Genomic DNA, 19,705 nt, shown 5'->3' on the forward strand with positions numbered 1-19,705 from the left:
AAAAATACAGTTGATTTAATTTTAATCATATTTACCTCTAAAATGAATTTCAATGTAGATAATATTCCTCTGTTTTGTAAGTTCCTATAAATAAATTCTAGCTTCTTAAGGGAGTTTAAGGTTCTTCTAATATGAGAAAGGATGTCAACATGAGTGAAAAACTTGAACAATATTGGGTGGCAGAAAAAAAGAGGACATCTTTGCGTAATAAAGAATAAAATTGAAAGCATTGCTTAAGAAATTGGCATTACTCTTTTTAACTTACCCATTATGGAGCATACTATCAGTTCTTTGCTCTCTTTATGATTGGCATGTCACATGGTCTGGATGACCAGTACATGCAAGCTACCTCAGAGATAAGTAACACTATTTTTCTTTTACCACTTTCATTTGGGGATTTTTAAAAATTATCTTTATTTCTATTTTGTTCTATTTTTATTTTATTTGTTTATTTATTTGAGACAGGGTCTCACTCTGTCACCCAGGCTGGAATGCAGCGGTACAATCTTGACTCACTGTAGCCTTGACCTTCCAGGCTTAAGAGATCCCTGGCTAAAACCTCCTGAGTAGCTGAGACAACAGGCACATGCCGCCCAGTTAATTTTTTTATTATTTTGTAGAGACAGGGTTTTGCCATGTTGCCCAGGCTGGTATTGAACTCCCGAGCTCAAGCAATCTGCCCAATTTGGCCTCCAGAAGTGCTGAGATTACAGGTGTGCTCCACCAGGCCCAGCCTTAGATTTTCATATCTGAGTATTTATGCTCTGTCGGTTACTTGCTTTCTTTCAGAACACCTTCTCCCTAACATGGCAAATGGGCCAAGTGGCTTCTTCCTGCTAGGGAGGCACACTGCATATAACTTCCTCCCCAACCCTGTCCTGGAAAGGTTCCAAGAATCAGGAAAACATGCTCTCTTTCTCTTGATTATCTTTCTTCCTAAGATCAGCTTATCTTTTTTTTACCTTCCTCCCTTTTTAAAATACCAACAGAATGATATCAAGATTGAGTACAGACCTAGTGAAAAGAAGCTAGCAAGGGCAACCTTTAATCCAGCATTAAGTGACATGAACCAAGGATTGATTCACTGTGGCTCCCAATGGGTCCTGCTCAAATCATCAGAGTCAGGACTTCCGGGAAGCTCCAGACTATAAAACACATAGCGTGTGTGTTTTCTGGTGTGTCACACAGAGATATCTCCCACATGAATCTGCTTAGAGTCAGAAATTCAAGTCCCAGCCATCTCTATTTAGTTTATCAGAAATAATGGTCATGTAAATATGTGGGTAAGTAATGTTCAGATTCTTCTTCTAACTTACTTATTTCTCACATTTTTATCCTAATAATCTATCTATGATTAACTCATCTCTCTTTCTCATACATTCGAATCAATTCTTTGGCCTGACAATTCTCTCTGTTGGACATATCTAACATCTTTTTGTTCTCCAACTATCATCAACTTCTACCCCCCATAGCATACTATATACTTGCTCCTTGCTGAAACTGCACACATCTCTCACCATGTTACTCCTACATTCTCTTAAGATTCTACTTCTTTTGGTATTCTTGTTGTGCTGAAGCTTACTATCATTCCAGTAACATGAAATCCTGTGTTAAGTAACATGAAATCCTATATTGTTTTACTTCCACTGTCCTTTATGCCTGGAATTCCTTTCTCTTACCTATCTACATTGAGTCCTACTATTTCTTAAGGTGTAGCTCATATCCTTTAAGTGGGGTAGGGTAAGTGCTATAACAGAGTGAAAATGTATAATAATCCAAAAAATTAGTTTATCTCTTGATCACATAACAAACACTGAGAGAGTGAACGAGCCAATGGGACAGCACTTTAATATGAGGTGACTCGGGAAGCCAGACTTTGCACTCTTCACTTCCAAAAAGGATGCCCCAGAGGCTGTCTCCATTTCAGCCAACCAGAAAGGGAAAATGAAATGAAGGAGTGTCTGTGGGAGATGTTACAGGGTAGACCTGAAAGTGATAAAGTGATGCACAAATCTACCAATGAATTTTTTTTCTGAGACAAGATCTCACTGTGTTGTCCAGGGTGGAGTACAGTGGTGTGATCTCAGCTCACTGAAACCTCCTTCCCCTCTGGGTTCAAGAGATATTCATGTCTCAGCCTTCCAAGTAGCTTACAGGCACCTACCACCATGCCCAGTTAAGTTTTTTGTTGTTGTTGTTTTCTTTTGTTTTGTTTTGTTTTTTGGTAGAGATGGGGGTTTCACCACGTTGGCCAGGCTTGTCTCCAACTCTGGACCTCAAGTGATTCACCCACCTCAGCCTCTCAAAGTGTTGGGATCACAGGCATGCGCCACTGCGCCCAGCCTACCACTCACATTCTAATGACTAGAACTCTGAGAGCCACAATAAACTGCAAGGAAAGCTTGGAAATCTAGTTTGGCTCTATGCCAGGAAGAAGAGAAGAATGTGGTTTTGGTGAACAGAGAGCAGTCTCTGGCACATCCTTCATGAAATCTTTCATTTCGATCCTTGTTACGCCCCGGCTGTTTCTGCCTAATCACGCTATACTACTTCAGAATGTTTAGACAGTCTAAAATTCATATTTTAAGATGAGTCATTTAAGAAGCTAGATGATTGTTCCTAGCAGATGTGGAAATGGAGTTCACTTCAATGATTTGAAGTAACAGGATGTACAAAAGAGACTTAAAGTTACAAAGAAAGACTGAATGATGCTTCCTTTTGTTACTGATACAAAGAAGCTCAACCAAAGAACTCACAACAGAGATACCAGTCACAACTAGACTATTTCGTAAGGTAATGAATCTTCTCTTTATTGAGAGGAATGAAGCAAAAGTTGAATAGTTATTTACTGTCAATGCTGAAAAATGTATTGTTCATCCACTGATGACAGGAGGGAGTTTGGATGCATGGCGTCTATATTCCTTATGTAGCAAAATAACATTTGGAGATAGTAAGTGAAGTTTTTTTTTTTTTTTAATTTTTTTCTCAGAGTTTCCTTGAATCAATTGCTGTCTCCTCACTCCCACCTCTATCAGGTAACAAAAACAGCTTTGCCTATGCACTGTTCTCAGGAGGAGTACAATATAGACAAGTTAAGTAAACGGAAATACTGGATACATTGATTAGCAACTCAGCAAAGTTATTTCTCTTGAAAGCTATGTCTTTAATATTAAGAGCCAGGAACTTGAGAGGAAAGGTAATTTCTGTTTTTCTGAATTTTAAGGCCATTCTTCCCATTGCTTTTCCTAAATACCTTGGAGACATTCCTCATTCCTCTCTATCTCTCATGTATTTACTCTCAAGAAAAAATCAACATATATTCTGGAATGTGATATTCTTACCACCTCCGCTGCTGATACTCAGGTCCATGCCAATGTTATCTCTTACCTGGTTTACTCTAATAGGCTGCTAAGTGATTTTGCTGCTTCTGCCTCTGTTCTCTTATAGTATAATTGTGACACAGAGTAAACTTGACCACGTCAATCCACTGTTGAAATTCCACCAATGTCTTTTCATATCATATAAGACCTTTTATCAATCCTACTTCGCTCCTTTTCATCATTCTCTAGTCACACTGGCCTCTTGCTACTTCCTAAACACTGTGGGCAGGCTACTAAATCATGGCCTTAGAATCTGCTGTTCCTTTGCCTGGAATATTCTTCCCACAGATGTCTAATGACTAAGTCTCTCTCCAGTGTCACATTTCCTGGTCTTACACATCCATCCTATCTAAAATGATAAACTTTTCTTTCATACTCCTATCCCACTTTTCCTGCTTTATATTTTCACCCACGATATTTCTCATAGCTAACATATTTATTAACTGCATATTCCAACAGAATGTAAGCCACAAAGATTTTTGTAGCAAGAAATATTTGCTGAATGAATAAAGGGAAATGTTAAATTTTGTTTAATTGTTATCATTCAACTTGGGTACAATACCATGAATTTCTACAGATCTTATTTTATTTAGTTTATATTTGCGTCCTCTACCAGGATATAAATTCCATGAAGGTAGGAATCTTGTTGATTTTAAGTTTTATTTCCTGAGCCTAGAACAATTACTGACAAGTCATAGCTTCTCAAAAAATTTGATGAGTAAATAAATTTTAAAAAATGAGTGTGATCAAGATGAACTTCATTTTAAAATCGGACCTTGGAATATACTTTGTGAACTGCCTGTAGGAACCAGTTGGTAAGGTATTGCCAGTGGCATCTAAGAGTTTGAGAAGTCCCTGGACAACAGAAAGAAGGAAACTGAGAACCTCAGTCTTACAGCTGTGAGCAAATGAGTTCTTCTAGCAACAAATTAGATTGGAAGAGGACCCAAGCCCTAGATGAGAACTAAGGTCCCAGTCAACACTTTGATATCAGACTGGTGAGACACTGAGCAGAATATCCATCCATGTTGTGCTCAGACTTCTGAGTTACAAACATTTTAAAGTAATAAATTGGCAATGTTTTACACTGCTAAAACAAAAACAAAAACCCTGGTCTTGGTGAGATTGAGTCAAGTCTGTTAATTATTTGCTTTCTAAATTTTTAAACGAAAGAATTTGAAAAACTTTAACAATTATTTTGGTAGATTTTCAAACATATAGAAATAGCTATCAAGGCCAAGTAAGACCTGCTTTGGCTAATCAAATGTTAGCAGATATGACAAATGACATACTTGATGAAAAGTTGTTGTTGTTGTTGTTGTTTGAGACAAGGTCTCACTGTATTCCCAGTGGTATGATCACAGCTCACTGCAACCTCACACTCCTGAGCTCAAGCAATCCTCCTGTCTCAGCCTCCCAAGTAGCTAGGACTACAGGTGTGCACCACCACACCCACTAATTTTTGTATTTTTTTTTTTTTTTTTTTTTTTTTTTTTAGATATGGGGCCTCTCTTTGTGGGCCAGGCTGATCTTGAACTCCTGGCTTCAAGCAATCCTCCTGCCTCGGCCTCCCAAAGTGCTGGTATTACAGGCTTGAGCCACCACATCCAGCCTTGATGAGAAGTTTTAAATATGGTTGTGTGGTCCAGCTTGACCCTCAGTCATACAAATAATGTTTTGTATTTAAGGCTTATTCCTTCAATCCAGATACCAAGCAGAGCCACAGCCAACCTGCAGCTAACCTGCAGCCAACATGTCACTTGAATAAGAAATAAATTTACATAACTGTAATCACTGAAACTTGGAGGCTATTTTTAATACAGAATAAACCATGAAAGACAACTAATATATCTTTTGTAACTATGTTACCAAAAGATTGAAATTGACCTGAATAAGGACAGCAGCCTTCTCTCTCTGTTTTTGGATATTCACAATATTTTCTCTTTTTTCTTTCTTTAAAATAGTCTGATTCTTGATGGAAGAATTTGGCAGTCCTTCTGTTGCAGCAGTACATAGCCTTGTGGAGAAATGAATCTGTCTGCGCATGAGGTAACCACGCCAGTATGACTGGATTACCACAGCTGCCATACTATTAAGAGGAGAGAAAAACACACACACACACACACATTTATTATTATCTGTAAATACACAGTTGTAGATAAAAGTTCCTCCTAAGCAATATTTTAAACAAAGAACACATAAAGTATTATTTAAAAATAAGACCACTTAATTTACTTAACCATTGTCATAGAAGTAAAAATAGTAAGAAAACCTTCCAATCTGAAGAAAAGAAATGGGCCAATAGTTGGGCATGTGGCTAAAAGGGAGTTTCATTTGTTTCTTTTAAGGAGGGAGATTTATAGAGATTTTGTATCATTCTGGGGATATTTGTCCAGAGAGAACGGGAAAAAGTGATGAGGCAGAAGAGAGGGAACACATGTAGGAGCCAATGTTTACTTGGCAAGAGAGGGTAAAATCCTATTCATTGTGGAGAAGTGACCTTGGAATATAAGAGGAAGGAGGCTTCCTTTACTGTAAGAGGAAGGACCCTATCAGGTGCTTAGGAGTTTCACTTTCTTCTCTGTCCACAAACAGTTAAATTACACTCTTACAGACCCAGCAGTAAATACTTAACATTTTTGTGGTCCACACCTATTTGCCAATTTCAGGCACTGAATGAATCAATGCTATGTGTTTTCCATGTCCCCCTAAGTTGCCCAGCAACATTAGCAAAATGTGATTTAAAATATACATCGTTTATAAAAGTGGATTGTCAGTGTGTTTAGTAATTTAACTCTTACTAATCAGAAATGTTTTTCTTTCCCAACATAGATTATTAGAGGAATATTATCAAGGTAAAGAGTGTGGTCAAAGTGCTGACTATTCTGTCTTACTCCCTTTTCAAATTCCTGACTTTGGCTTAAAAAGAAGATAAGTAGGCCAGGCGTGGTGGTGGCTCAAGCCTGTAATCCCAGCACTTTGGGAGGCCGAGACGGGCGGATCACGAGGTCAGGAGATCGAGACCATCCTGGCTAACACGGTGAAACCCTGTCTCTACTAAAAAAAAAAAAAAAAAAAATTACAAAAAACTAGCTGGGTGTGGTGGCAGGCACCTGTAGTCCCAGCTACTCGGGAGGCTGAGGCAAGAGATGGCGTGAACCGGGGAGGTGGAGCTTGCAGTGAGCTGAGATCCGGCCACTGTACTCCAGCCTGGGCGACAGAGCGAGACTCCGTCTCAAAAAAAAAAAAAAAAAAAAGAAGATAAGTAATTCTTGGTGTATCTCCATTTCCTAATGCTCCCTTGAAATAGTTTTCAATAATTTTATAATTGCCAAATCCAGTGAAATTTCTTCATTCCTCATACAATTTATTTTAAGGCAAAGTGGAATGAAGTGATAAACTCTACTAGATATGACCACACTTTTTTCCTCATAGTAATACATTTCTGGGAAATTAGAAAGGAATTATGAAGTCATTTTCTATTGCTGTTTTGGCTTATCATCGGCATTACTATTATCATCATTGTTATCATCATCACCATTTTATGTAAAGCTAGTAGAAGGCTCCAATCTGTTTTACTATGAATAGAATACTGAAGTTAAAGGCTAAAATATATGGTCTATTTCCTCCTCCTAGGGTAAACATAACTTTGTAAATTTTGATATAAATATAATTCACATTTATTCATTCAATCATCCATTCATTACTTCATCTTTTGAACAAAAATGGATTAGGGGATTTCAAAGCACTTTTAATAGGCACTTTGGGTGATAAAGAAAAGAATCAGAAAACACATTTGCAATATGCAACTAGTAAAAATTAAAAGGCTTATGGGAAAACACATCAAACCTGAGACAGTATCTTATATTTCTTTACAGACACATGCAAGTTTCATGAACTGTAACTGTGAATTTCTTGTAAAGTCATTGATTGCATGAATTCCTCAGCCTGATATCATCAAAATTCCCCAGGGAAAACAAAACAGAAGGCAGATGAGGGGTATTTTCTTCAGTGACACTAACATATGGACTGCTTTTCACTATATTGAAAGCAGGTAAAGAAGCTGACTTTATGGTTTCCTAAATGTAGGGTGCACTACAGGTTGAGAAAAACAACTCCATGATCATCATCATCATCATAATATTTTTGGCAAAACTTATAATGTCAAAAGTGTCTTTAGAATAAGAGCACATGTAAATAATTCTTAGGAAACTCTTACACAATTGGCAATTAATCTCCTGAATCACTGAGTGTTAAGATTCAGCAATGGGTATACATTTTCTTTCCCGTTTATTCTTTGGGTCTTTAATCTGTATTTTCAGTTCTTCTTCCTTACTTATTATCATCATTTGGCTATTTTATTTAGGATTAAGAAGTTAAAAATATTGTTTATATGAAATTTCAGTAGGCAACATTTGAAGTGTTTGGAGCAAAGGCAATCAATTAAATAAACTGATAAAACATAAACCAGAAAATATTAAAGCCACTTTTGATAAATATTAAAAATTTACATTAGGAAATATAAGTTAGTTTCAGCATATCAAATTACTTAGCTCCCAGAAAAGAAAAAAATTACTCTTTACCTGGCAACTTTTGAAAAAAGGAAGAGTGGAAAAAGCAAGATTTGCTAGCTACTGTGGTATTCTGACATTTGCCCTGCTCAGTACCAGTAATTCATAAGAGAAACTAAATCTGAGGAATTTTTCTTTTCTTAGCTTGACTCTGAGGCCGAAAGTAAAAAGAACAAGAAGAAATTGACAGGCCAAAGTAAAACCTAATTCTTGCTGTTCAATAGTTAGTCATTAGCTTTCTAAAATTATTTAATGGTTATAAGGGGGTTTACTTGATTAATCATAGACAATATTGCCCTACCTTATTGATCTATTGATGCCAAAAAGTCATAGTGCATACATTCAAAATATGTGCAAAGATGCTCATTAAATGTTTATTAAATCAATGAGCAAATAAATGGCATGTGCAAAGGCATATATATATTTTTTATTTTATTTTATTTATTTATTTTTGAGACGGAGTCTTACTCTGTCACCCAGGCTGGAGTGCAATGGCATGATCTCGGCTCACGGCAAGCTCTGCCTCCTGGGTTCACGCCATTCTCCTGCCTCAGCCTCCCCAGTAGCTGGGACTATAGGCGCCTGCCACAACACCCAGCTAATTTTTTGTATTTTTTAGTAGAGACGGGGTTTCAGAGTGTTAGCCAGGATGGTCTCGATCTCCTGACCTCGTGTTCCACCCGCCTTGGCCTCCCTAAGTGCTGGGATTACAGGTGTGAGCCACTGCACCCAGCCTGCAAAGGTATATTTTTTAAAAATTAAAATACTTGATTACTCAGAAAATGTTTTTATTATTTTTAGAGTATTGTATTTTATTTCTCCTTAAAATATATTATTTAGAAATTACAAAGCAGAAAAAAATTCACATTTACTCATTTAAATACTACTAGAAATTAAACCAGAATTTAATCAAATTAATCTGCACTATAATTAATGATTTGTGCACCTCATGAAAACATAATGGAATCGGTATGAAATATGATTGTGATTTAAATCTTTCAGCAAATTACTAGGTACCATTGACTAATATCATCCATCAAAAGTAGTAAACATACATCTATAAAAGAAACATTATTTATATATCTTACATTTTTTCACTAGGCTCAATATTTTGGTGATTCCTCAGCACAGAATTTGTCATTTCTACTTCTTTAAATGGGATTCTTATGGTGGGAATATTGCTTGCCTTGCTGTCTTCTTTCTTCTGGCATACTAATATTTCCTGATGTCTTCTTTCCATATTTTCACATGTGGAGGAGTTGCTTAGTGGGGAGTGGCTGGAGACAGAGTCCATCCATTTCTCAGGATTATCTGGTGAGTCTGGATTATCTTCATGTGCACAAGAGTAGAAGACTCCATTTTGCAGAGTGCTGTCACTGTTTGTAGGGGCCAAATGATTTTTCTGGGCTTCTGATTCATCTTTCTTGGTGATATTTACATCCCCTCGTTCGTGTGCATGTCGGTATTCAGTACTAAGTATCATCAATTTTTTAAAATAATGACAGAGATTTTCTGCAGTATCCAAAGTAAATACATCTCTGAACAAATAAACGATGAGAACATTTAATAAGAATAGTATCAGCAAATATTAAAACTTGTGCAAGTTTTGAAATTTTCACTGTATGGCCTCAAATGAATATTAAACTTCACTACAACATTCATTATAGATTATTTCTAGTTGTTTATATAAAAATGGATCTCATTTATAACAAAATTTGAAAACATTTGTTTAGTTAATTTAGATCCATCAGTCCAGACAACATGTCTGGAAGTTTTAGGACCATTTTTATTCTAGGTATTTTTGGTACAAATGAATGAGAAAAATTCATGCTTTTACTACCATAAACATGAGAAATCATGGTTGACTAAATTTGGAGAAGCTATTTATGAAATAAAGTTAAAAGTGCTTTCTACATTAACTTTTGCCATGCAAAATATTTGTACTGGACTTTTAAACAAAGAACTTACATTATGGGAAAATTTTTATTCCCATTTATCTCTGGAAAAATAATAATCCACTGCAAAGAGAATTCAAGTACTTTAAGACATAAATGGCTAAGATTCTCTTGAACAATTACTGGATTTCTAGCTGTTGAATTTTATAAGTTGTATAATTAATCAAATTTTAATGTTGCCTGGATTTGAAGTTCTCAATAACAAATGTAAAGGACTTTTCACTTATATGAGTATTCTTGGCTACATTTTGTCTTCCTTTATTTTTATTTCATGTTTAAAAAATTTTGCTTATTTCTAACTTACATTTTCTGGCTATATTTAATATATTGCCATAAGTTGCCTTAATTTTTTTCTGAAAACAAAATACAGTATATAAAAAATAAAATGTTAATCACATCAAACAAAATGAAAGTTAAAATTTTTCCAAAAATGTAGACAATTTGATAGTTCCTATATTCACAAAGGTAATTTTAGACATTAGCATAGGCTCATCCAATATGTTTATATTTTGTATTTTATTCATTTCATTGGTTAATAATGCAAAAAAGGTTTGATATTAGGATACGAAGAGTTTATGGTTACTTGTTGAACTCACCACCACTTATGTATTAAATATATAAAATATAGTCTATTTTACATATTATAAAATAGGAATTTTCTTTCTTCCTATAGTCTTTCCATTTTCAATGCTAAAATAAAACTTAAGTTGCAATGAAATAAATAGTCCAAAGGACTGCATTTAAAATCTCATATTGAAATTTGGATTTCAAGGGAATGTCAAGAGTCACCTTTACATACAAAATTGTATATTACCACATATATATATAAGTAAATATTATTTTAGACTTGCATAAAGACAAATGTAAATAATCTTAGTATTTGTTGCATTAAACACTACTTATAACAATTTAAATTATTTTTAATGATGTGAGATTTCTTTTTAATCTAAATAGACTGTTCAAAAATATTTAAACAGAAAATGAACTTCTACATAGGACAAGCATGTATAAAAGTATCAATAACAATACTTTAAGAATATAATTTAGTAAGAAAATTTAGACATTTAGAAGTGCACGTTATTTTTTCAATTGCAATGGAGAGTCATTGTAAGTGAAACAATACAAAATGGTTTTTGTTTATAATTTACATTTTCTGACATAATGCAAATTTTAAAATACAGTTTTAGAACTATCAATTATAATGCATTCAGAATTCGAGGTGGGGAATAGGAAGTTTTCTTTCTTCAAAATTTGATTCTAATTACTGTCAACTTCCGTCATCTAAATGGGTGCAAGTGCTGACTGCTTTTCTCTACTGTGCTCCCATCATACCTTAGTACATAAGCATATGTATGGTATGTTAATGTATAATATAAATTACATGTGTTATAAAACTTACTCTATTCTAGGTGTTTACCCAATTTTCTGTTATGCTAATTTGTGAATTATTTGGGGATAAATAGTCTTGCCTACAATAATTGTTGAATAAAATTATGACTGAATAATTGATGAAGTTTTGCCTCTTGTCTTGATGCTATCCACATGCTTTCATTTACTTCATCTAATATTGTAGCATTTAAATATTGGAAGTTATGTTCAAAATACATATTAATATATTTCAAGAATAAAAACACGATGCCCAAAATTTTTTAAAGGTAGAATATCCCCAAAACACATAGTTTTAATCTTAAAAAGTATAATTGTGCTAATCAGAATACTTTAAAAATCATATTTATAAATTACATTATTGATTCTAAATACAACAATGGGAAGATCACAATCTTACCCTTTTCCAGTTATATAATTTTCAGTTAGCAAGTTGAATTCTCGAATCTGAGACTGACAAAGTGCCAGGAAACCTGCCGATTCCAGTTGATTGTGTTCTTCAGTGTGGCTTTCTGAATCAGAGTTTAGCATATTGCCATTAAGGATTCTCAGATCTGGCAACACTTTAAGTAGAGAATCCCTATTGAAAACAAAAAAAAAGTTAATAATCCTGATCTTGATAAGGAGAGTATATATCTAAATAACCATATGCTGATCATTTAAATAATACAAGCATAAGATATATATCTCAGAAAATGTGACTGTAGGGAAAATGATAGAGTTAGATTTTGTTGTTGTTGTTGTTGTTGTTACATTTCTTTAAAAAACCTGGTATCAGGTCATATACAAAGTAAGTTTTAGAGTTAGTTATTTAACCATTTTCTTCTAAAACACAAATGAAAGATTGAAACTTGGAAACTCAGGCTGGAATTTGGAGTGTAAAAAGATGCATTATGAAAAGAATAATAATATTAGATAAACTTTTAAACAGAAGATAACTATAATAATCTTAACAAAAGTTGTCTTTTATTTCAGAAATAGAGGTATATTCTGACTGTTTCTCTTAGTAAAATATATGAGAGTAAGACTAAAACAAGAGAGGAAGGCTATTACCCTATTAATCATGATCTGGAACATCTAAAATTATATTTTCTCCTGAATCTTGCTAAGGATTATAAAGGTAAAAATCTTCAATGTATTTACAAAAGTGTATATCAATTTTTGGTGGTGTGCACCTGTAGTCTCAGTTACTTAGGAGGTTGAGGCAAGAGAATCACCTGAACCAGGGACGTGGAGGTTGCAGTGATCCAAGATCGTGCCACTGCTCTCCAGCCTGGTGACAGAGCAAGGCTCCATCTCAAAAAACAAAAACAAACAAACAAAAAAAAGAAAAACCCTAATGCTGTGAAAAAGCCAGGTCAGACAGCAAGAACTTTCCCTCAAGCTCAGCCACTTAGAACTACTAGCTGAAACCATTCTCAAGGAGAGTGTAGGTCTCTTTTCACAAGGCTGCTGATAGTTACAGGGAAAAGTGAACTCCTTCAACAAAGTCAATACCCTAGTTAAAAACTAACAGTTCCTATGGGGAAACTATACAACTCTGATGAAAGATATCCAAGAGGAACTAAATAAATTAAGAGATATCCCAATGGGGAGTTCATGGATAGGAAGACTCAATATTGTCAAGATGTAAGTTCTTCCCATATTGATCTATAGATTAAACTCACTCCAAATCAAAATTATAGCAAGGTATTTTATGGATATCAACAAAGTGTTTCTAAAGTTTATATAGAGAGGCAAAAGATCCAAAATAGCTAACTCAATATTGAAGGAAAACAACAGTTAGAAGACTGACACTAACTGACTTCAAGACTTAATATGAAACTATAGTAATAAAGACAGTATGGTATTGGTGAAAGAACAGACAGATCAATGGAACAGAATAGAAAGTCCAGAAATAAACCCACACAAATACAGCTAACTGATCTTTGGCAAATGAGCAAAACCAGTAAAATAGAGCTAACAGTCTTCTCAAAAAATGGTGCTGGGACAACTCAAAATCCACATGAGTAAGCATGAAGCTAGACAGACTACGCACTTCACAAAATATTATCTCAGAAGGAATAAAAGACCTAAATGTAAAATACAGACTGTTAAAACTCCTAGAATATAATTTAGGAGAAAATTTAGATGACCTTTGGTATGAGGATGACTTTTAGATAAAATACAAAAGGTATGTCAGTGTGCAGGAAGGAGAGTTCAAAAATCACCAAAGGTATAACCAAGGAAAGAAAAAATTCATTTGTTTTCATTAAAGTTAAAATTTTCTACTGTATGAAAGATAATCTCAACAGAATGAGATGACAAGTCACAGACTGGGAGAAAACACTTCAAAAGATGTATTTGATTAAGAACTGTTATCCAATATATCAAAGAACAAAAGTCAACAATCAGAAAATACATAAACTAATTTAAAAATAGGCAAGAAACCTCAACAGAAACTTTACTTAAGAAGATATACGGATGACAAGCCAGCATATAAGAAGATATTCAACATGATATTCATTAGAAAATTGAAAATTAAAATAACAATGAGACAATGCGATACCACTACGTACCTATTAGAATGACCAAAATCCAGAAATACTGACAATACCAAATGCTGGTCAAGATATAGAGCAAGAGAAGTTCACATCTGTTGCTGGTGGGAATGCAAAATGGAATAGTCACTTTGGAAGACAATTTGACAATTTCCTATAAAACTAAATTAAATCTCACCAAATGACCCAGCAATAACATTCCTTGGCATTTATTCAAATGAATTGAAAACTTATATTCACACAAAAATCTGTAAATAGATGTTTATAGCAGCTTTATTCACAATTGCCGAAACTTGGAAGCAACCAAGATGTCATTCAGTAGGTGAGTGGATAATAAATTGTGCTACAACTAGAAAATAGGATATTATTCAGTGCTGAAATGAAGTGAACCATGAAGCCATGAAAAGTTAAGTGCATATTATTAAGTGAAAGAAGTCAATATGAAAATTCTCACATATGATATTATTCCAATTTAATGACATTCTAGAAAAGGCAAAACTATTGAGACAGTAAGATCGCTAGTTGTCATGGGTTGGTGGGAGGCAGAGATGAATAGGCAAAGCACGGATTTTAGGGCAGTGAATCTAGAGTTTATCATACTACAACAGTGGATACGTGTAATTATACATTTGTCAAACTTATAGATTATGAAACACCAAGAGTGAACCCTAATGTAAACTATGGACATTGACAATGTCAATGTAGATTCATTAATGGTAACAAATATACCTCTCTGGTGCAGAATGTTGACAGCAGGAAAGGTTGTGCATGTGTGGGGATGCGGTATACGGGAACTCCGTACTTTCTACTCAGTTTTGCTGTTAAACTATGACCACTATAAAAATAAATTTTATTAATTTTAAAAAGGAAAGTAACAATTCCTAAATACCAATTGAAGAATGACAAGACGAGATTATTAAAAATGTTAACATTTAAGAAGCAAAACTTCAGGCAGATCTCCACCTAGATTGTATGGTCTCAGATGAAATATTCATTTATACAAACAGTTGTGAAATCTAATTTTAGCGTATGTATATATATTACAAAAGAATTGGCCTATGAAGGCAAAAATGCCTAGGGCCAACCAAAGTAATAATGTATCTCTGCATATAGTTATAATCTTGGTAGTCGTGGTAGTAATAGTAAATTAAAAAATAATCACAAGACATAGATAAATACATTTTCCTCTATAAAAGCAAAAAAAGAAAAGAAAAGAAAAGCAAGAAAGATAAAAGAACACCATAGTTTTTCATGTACTGAGAACAGAAATAACGCCCAATCCCCACTCTGCTCCCTCCCCTGAAAGAAAACTGAAGCTTTTTTTCTCGTCAATATTTAAATAAGGGAAGAGAGAAATAAATTGGATTTGTTTCTTCAAGGTAATTATCAGATAATCTACAATATTATGAAGCAGATAAAAATCTTGATGCTTTGCTAATAAATAGTTTGGTCAAGTTAAGAAACTATGAGTCCATATATTTTGAACTTTAGTGTTCACTCTAAACAAGTTCAAAGAGGAAATAATATGTACAACAAACCCCCATGACATGTGTTTACCTGTGTAACAAACCTTTACATCTGCTCCAAAACCTAAAATAAAAGTAAAAGAAAGAAAAAAAGAAAACTGCTGTCTTTGATTGTATGAAATAACCCTGCTGATAGGTTGGGGTAAGCTTTATTTTTTAAATATAGCCTTCTTTATGCACACTAAGGAATAAGAACCGGGCCAGGCACGGTGGCTCACGCCTGTAATCACAGCACTTTGGGAGACCGAGGAGGGTGGATCGAGACCATCCTGGCTAACACAGTGAAACCCCGTCTGTACTAAAAATACAAAAAATTAGCCGGGTGTGGTGGCGGGAGTCTGTAGTCCCAGCTACTCGGGAGGCTGAGGCAGGAGAATGGCCTGAACCCGGGGGGCGGAGCTTGCAGTGAGCTGAGATCGCGCCACTGCACTCCAGCCTGGGCGACAGAGCGAGACTCCGTCTCAAACAAACAACAACAAAAAAAGAATTTGCTAAGTACAATAAGAAATATTGTGGCATTGCCGCAGTTATATTACAATAATTTGTTCACTGGTTAACATTTCTACTGTTTTACATAAAGAGTATGACCGTGTCTTAGAACAGTGTTCCTGGAACTCTGAATTTAGAGAGTACATTTCAAATACATAGAGACACGGGGCTTCTATGCAGAATAATTAATGACAAAATGAAAAGCTATTTTAACACGATAATCTAATATAAATATTTGTTTTATCAGAAAAATGAACAGATAAATATATTTTACTATAAGCATACTTTATTTAATAAAACAAATATTTCATACTCCAAACAAAAACAGTAAAAATAAATAAATTCAAAGATAATATGGAAGTATAGGTTTGTTTCTAGTTGTTGCAACTGTTACTACATAGTAGTTGTTCAGATGGAAACTAATACCAGATCAGCAAGGAACAAAGTAATGATTTATATTTTGGTCATAGATACTGATATAAATATTACATACAATATTTCAGGTATGGGGAACGATTCTAGGGAATGTGGATCAAGAGAGGTTGAATTTTTACATTAGGAATACTTTAACGTTATGTTCATCACCTTTATATAAAAAGTTTCCTAATGATTTAGTATTTGGAATTCTTTTGAATGTAGATATTTAGTTTGCTTGGATATTTAAGACTATAACAATATCTTGAAATTTGTAATTTATATAATCAGTATCCATATTGGAGTTAGTGTTTTATTTTAAACATTTTCTTCATGTTATTTACTTATTAAAGAACAATCGTCAGAACTGCATAACAGAGCAGTGCATGGATTGGCCTCAAGTTCTAAATGCAGACTTATAAGAGTTTATGATGAATATATTAGAAAGTGCCATAACAAGTTGATGAATGTTGGAAATGAAGTATCAGAATACTGTGAGATCTCAACATTAGTTTTTCCAGCTGGGCGCCTCCTAATCAAGGTTAGAACCAATATTTCATTTGGTGAAAACTTCCTGGTGAATATTCCACCACTTAAGAAGCTCTATTAATCATGAGTGAATGAGAGAAATTCCCAAAGGAGATTTCAAACTGAGTCTATGGATTAAGTTTTAATCCATAAGTTTTAAAGAGACATCAGCATTGTTCCTGTTATCACTGGCTAGACATGAAAGTAAGAAGCCAATTGGGAAAATTTATAACTAATCCTTTTGTTGGTATCATGGGGTTATGCAAAGTTCATTGGAACAGACTGCTTAAAGTTTGAGTTGATCCTTTGATTAATAAATCCATATTTTATAGATTTCCAGATTTAAAACCCTTTAGATAAATGAATTTCTCAAATTAAGTATAGGTATAATCAGTATCCATATTGGAGTTAGTGTTTTATTTTAAACATTTTCTTCATGTTATTTACTTATTAAAGAACAATCGTCAGAACTGCATAACAGAGCAGTGCATGGATTGGCCTCAAGTTCTAAATGCAGACTTATAGGTATATAGCATATGTTTAGTGTGAATATTATATGATGAATATATTAGAAAGTGCCATAACAAGTTGATGAATGTTGGAAAAGAAGTATCAGAATACTGTGAGATCTCAACATTAGTTTTTCCAGCTGGGCACCTCCTAATCAAGGGTAGAACCAATATTTCATTTGGTGAACAGGCAACCTACAGAATGGGAGAAAATTTTTGCAATCTACTCATCTGACAAAGGGCTAATATCCAGAATCTACAAAGAACTCAAACAAATATTATTTCTTTACGATTTAAATCTTAGCAAACTTTTGAGGTTTAACTAAAAGTGTGCCCCTTTAGCCAAGGCCATTTCTCCTTGTTACACTAAACTGAGATGATTTTTCTAAACTTCTAAAGCCTATGTTTGCCTACAATAATCATTTGACACTAGTGTTTTATTAGATACAAAAGAGTTATGAGTGTAGATTTTGCAGCCAGACTGCACGGGTTAGATTTCCTGGCTCCTCTACTTGATAGCTATATAACCTTAGTCAAGTTATTTAGCCTTTATGGGACTCAGTTTCCTCAACTATAAAATGGGATGCTGTGTTACATACATAATTGATTAGGCATATTGTGTAGATTAAATGAGAACAGTGTTGAGCAGAGAGTGAATGCTGTATTAGTGGTTTTGATCATTATTATTTTTCATGGTTATCAATTCTGTGCCTACATTTTATCTCCCTAACATGATTAGAAAAATGTCTTGAAATTATGGGTTAGGGCCGGGCCCGGTGGTTCACGCCTATAATCCCAGCACTTTGGGAGGCCGAGGTGGGCGGATCACGAGGTCAGGAGATAGAGACCATCTTGGCTAACACAGTGAAACCCTATCTCTACTAAAAATACAAAAAAATTACCCGGGCGTAGCGGCGGGCGCCTGTAGTCCCAGCTACTCGGGAGGCTGAGGCAGGAGAATGGCGTGAACCCAGGAGGCGGAGCTTGCAGTGAGCCCAGATCGCGCCACTGCACTCCAGCCTGGGGGCAGAGCGAGACTCCGTCTCAAAAAAAAAAAAAAAAAAAGCAAGAAATTATGGGTTATATTAAATTTTCTTAATAATGTCCAACATGTTAGGACACTGCATACAGGAAGAGTTCACTAAATACTTGGTGATTGAATAAGAACCCATATATAATCTGGTTAACATGGTAATGGGAAATAGTAAATTTTTGTTATCTTACGACGTTCTAAGAATTGTTCTAAATAAATTATGTGTATTATAACATTCAGTTCTCATAACCACCCCACAAGATTATCATCCTCATTTTACTACTGGGGATTCAGAGACATAAAAAAATTAAGTTAGAGCTGGGCGTGGTGGCACACACCTGTTGTCCCAGCTACTCAGGAGGCTTTGGTAAAGGAAATGCTTAAGCCCCGGAGTTCAAGGCCAACCTGGGCAACACAGAAAGACCACATATCTAAAAAAAGGAAATTAAGTTACTTGTCCAGGATCACATAGTATGGGGTAGGGGTAGAATATTCTTGCTTTAAAATGGTGGTATATATCAAATTTTAGTATATATCAGAATCATCAAAAGGGCTTGTTAAAGAACAGATTACTGAACACCTTTCCTAGGTTTCTGATTCAGTAGGTTTGGATGGTGTCAAAAATTCTGCATTTCTGCCGGGTTTCCAGGTGATGATGAATGATGCTGGTCAAGAGACACACCTTTGAGAACCACTGTACTAGGTCATACTCTTTCATCTGTGCTGCACAGCTTAATGTACACTTGGAAAAGACATTTCTAAACTGGAGGTTGACAAATATTTTTCTGAAACGTGGAAAAATGCAAGACATCCTTAAATAACATTGCACTATTAGAAATTTTTTGGAAACCTAGCTCTAAAGAAAAAAAAAAAGAAAAATTGACTTTCTGGGTCAAGATAATAACTCTTCTAAGATATAACAGGTTACTAATATATAGTAAATTACACAGGTGTTTGAGTTAGTGTAAAAATGCTTCTATCTTCTTAACCAAAGACCAAGTAACAAATCCAGGAGATAAATTAATTTGCATATGTCCACTGTGAAATTTTGACACTAAGAAGAGTGTCAGAGGTTTGCAGTAGCTTCAGACAAGAGTGGGAAGACAGACTATTCCCCAGACTCTAATAGCTTGTTCTACAGGCACATTAAGTCAGATGTGGGAATTTTAAACATAATCAGACATTTAATTCTTCTGTAATATATCTCATACTCCTCTGAAATTGTCAGATCCAGGGTCTTCTTGGACATGGTCACAGCTTGCAGAGAAACCAAATCAGGGCAAAGAGTCAACAGCTTCTGCCCTAGGATAAGGTGATACAGGATTTTTTTTTTTTCTTTTTAGTCTATGTTTTGCTCATAAATTCATTTTAACT

The 19,705-nt window shown here is 34.7% G+C and overlaps 1 protein-coding gene across 2 annotated transcripts in view; it reads right to left on the bottom strand.

Moving 5' to 3' along the window:
- The window catches only part of LRRIQ1 (leucine rich repeats and IQ motif containing 1), a 211,284-nt gene that overhangs the window by 110,156 nt on the left and 81,423 nt on the right, over window positions 1-19,705 (bottom strand). For both annotated transcript variants that reach the window (XM_033221137.1, XM_033221138.1), the window contains exons 15-17: window positions 11,693-11,872; window positions 9,040-9,489; window positions 5,268-5,469 (exon numbers count right to left, since the gene is read on the bottom strand). In XM_033221137.1, coding sequence (XP_033077028.1) covers window positions 5,268-5,469; window positions 9,040-9,489; window positions 11,693-11,872 — 832 coding nt within the window. The remainder of the gene's footprint in view (window positions 1-5,267; window positions 5,470-9,039; window positions 9,490-11,692; window positions 11,873-19,705) is intronic.

This window comes from Trachypithecus francoisi, unplaced genomic scaffold, assembly GCF_009764315.1.
Source record: "Trachypithecus francoisi isolate TF-2019V2 unplaced genomic scaffold, Tfra_2.0 Lachesis_group11, whole genome shotgun sequence".
Classification (NCBI taxonomy): Eukaryota; Metazoa; Chordata; class Mammalia; order Primates; family Cercopithecidae; genus Trachypithecus; species Trachypithecus francoisi.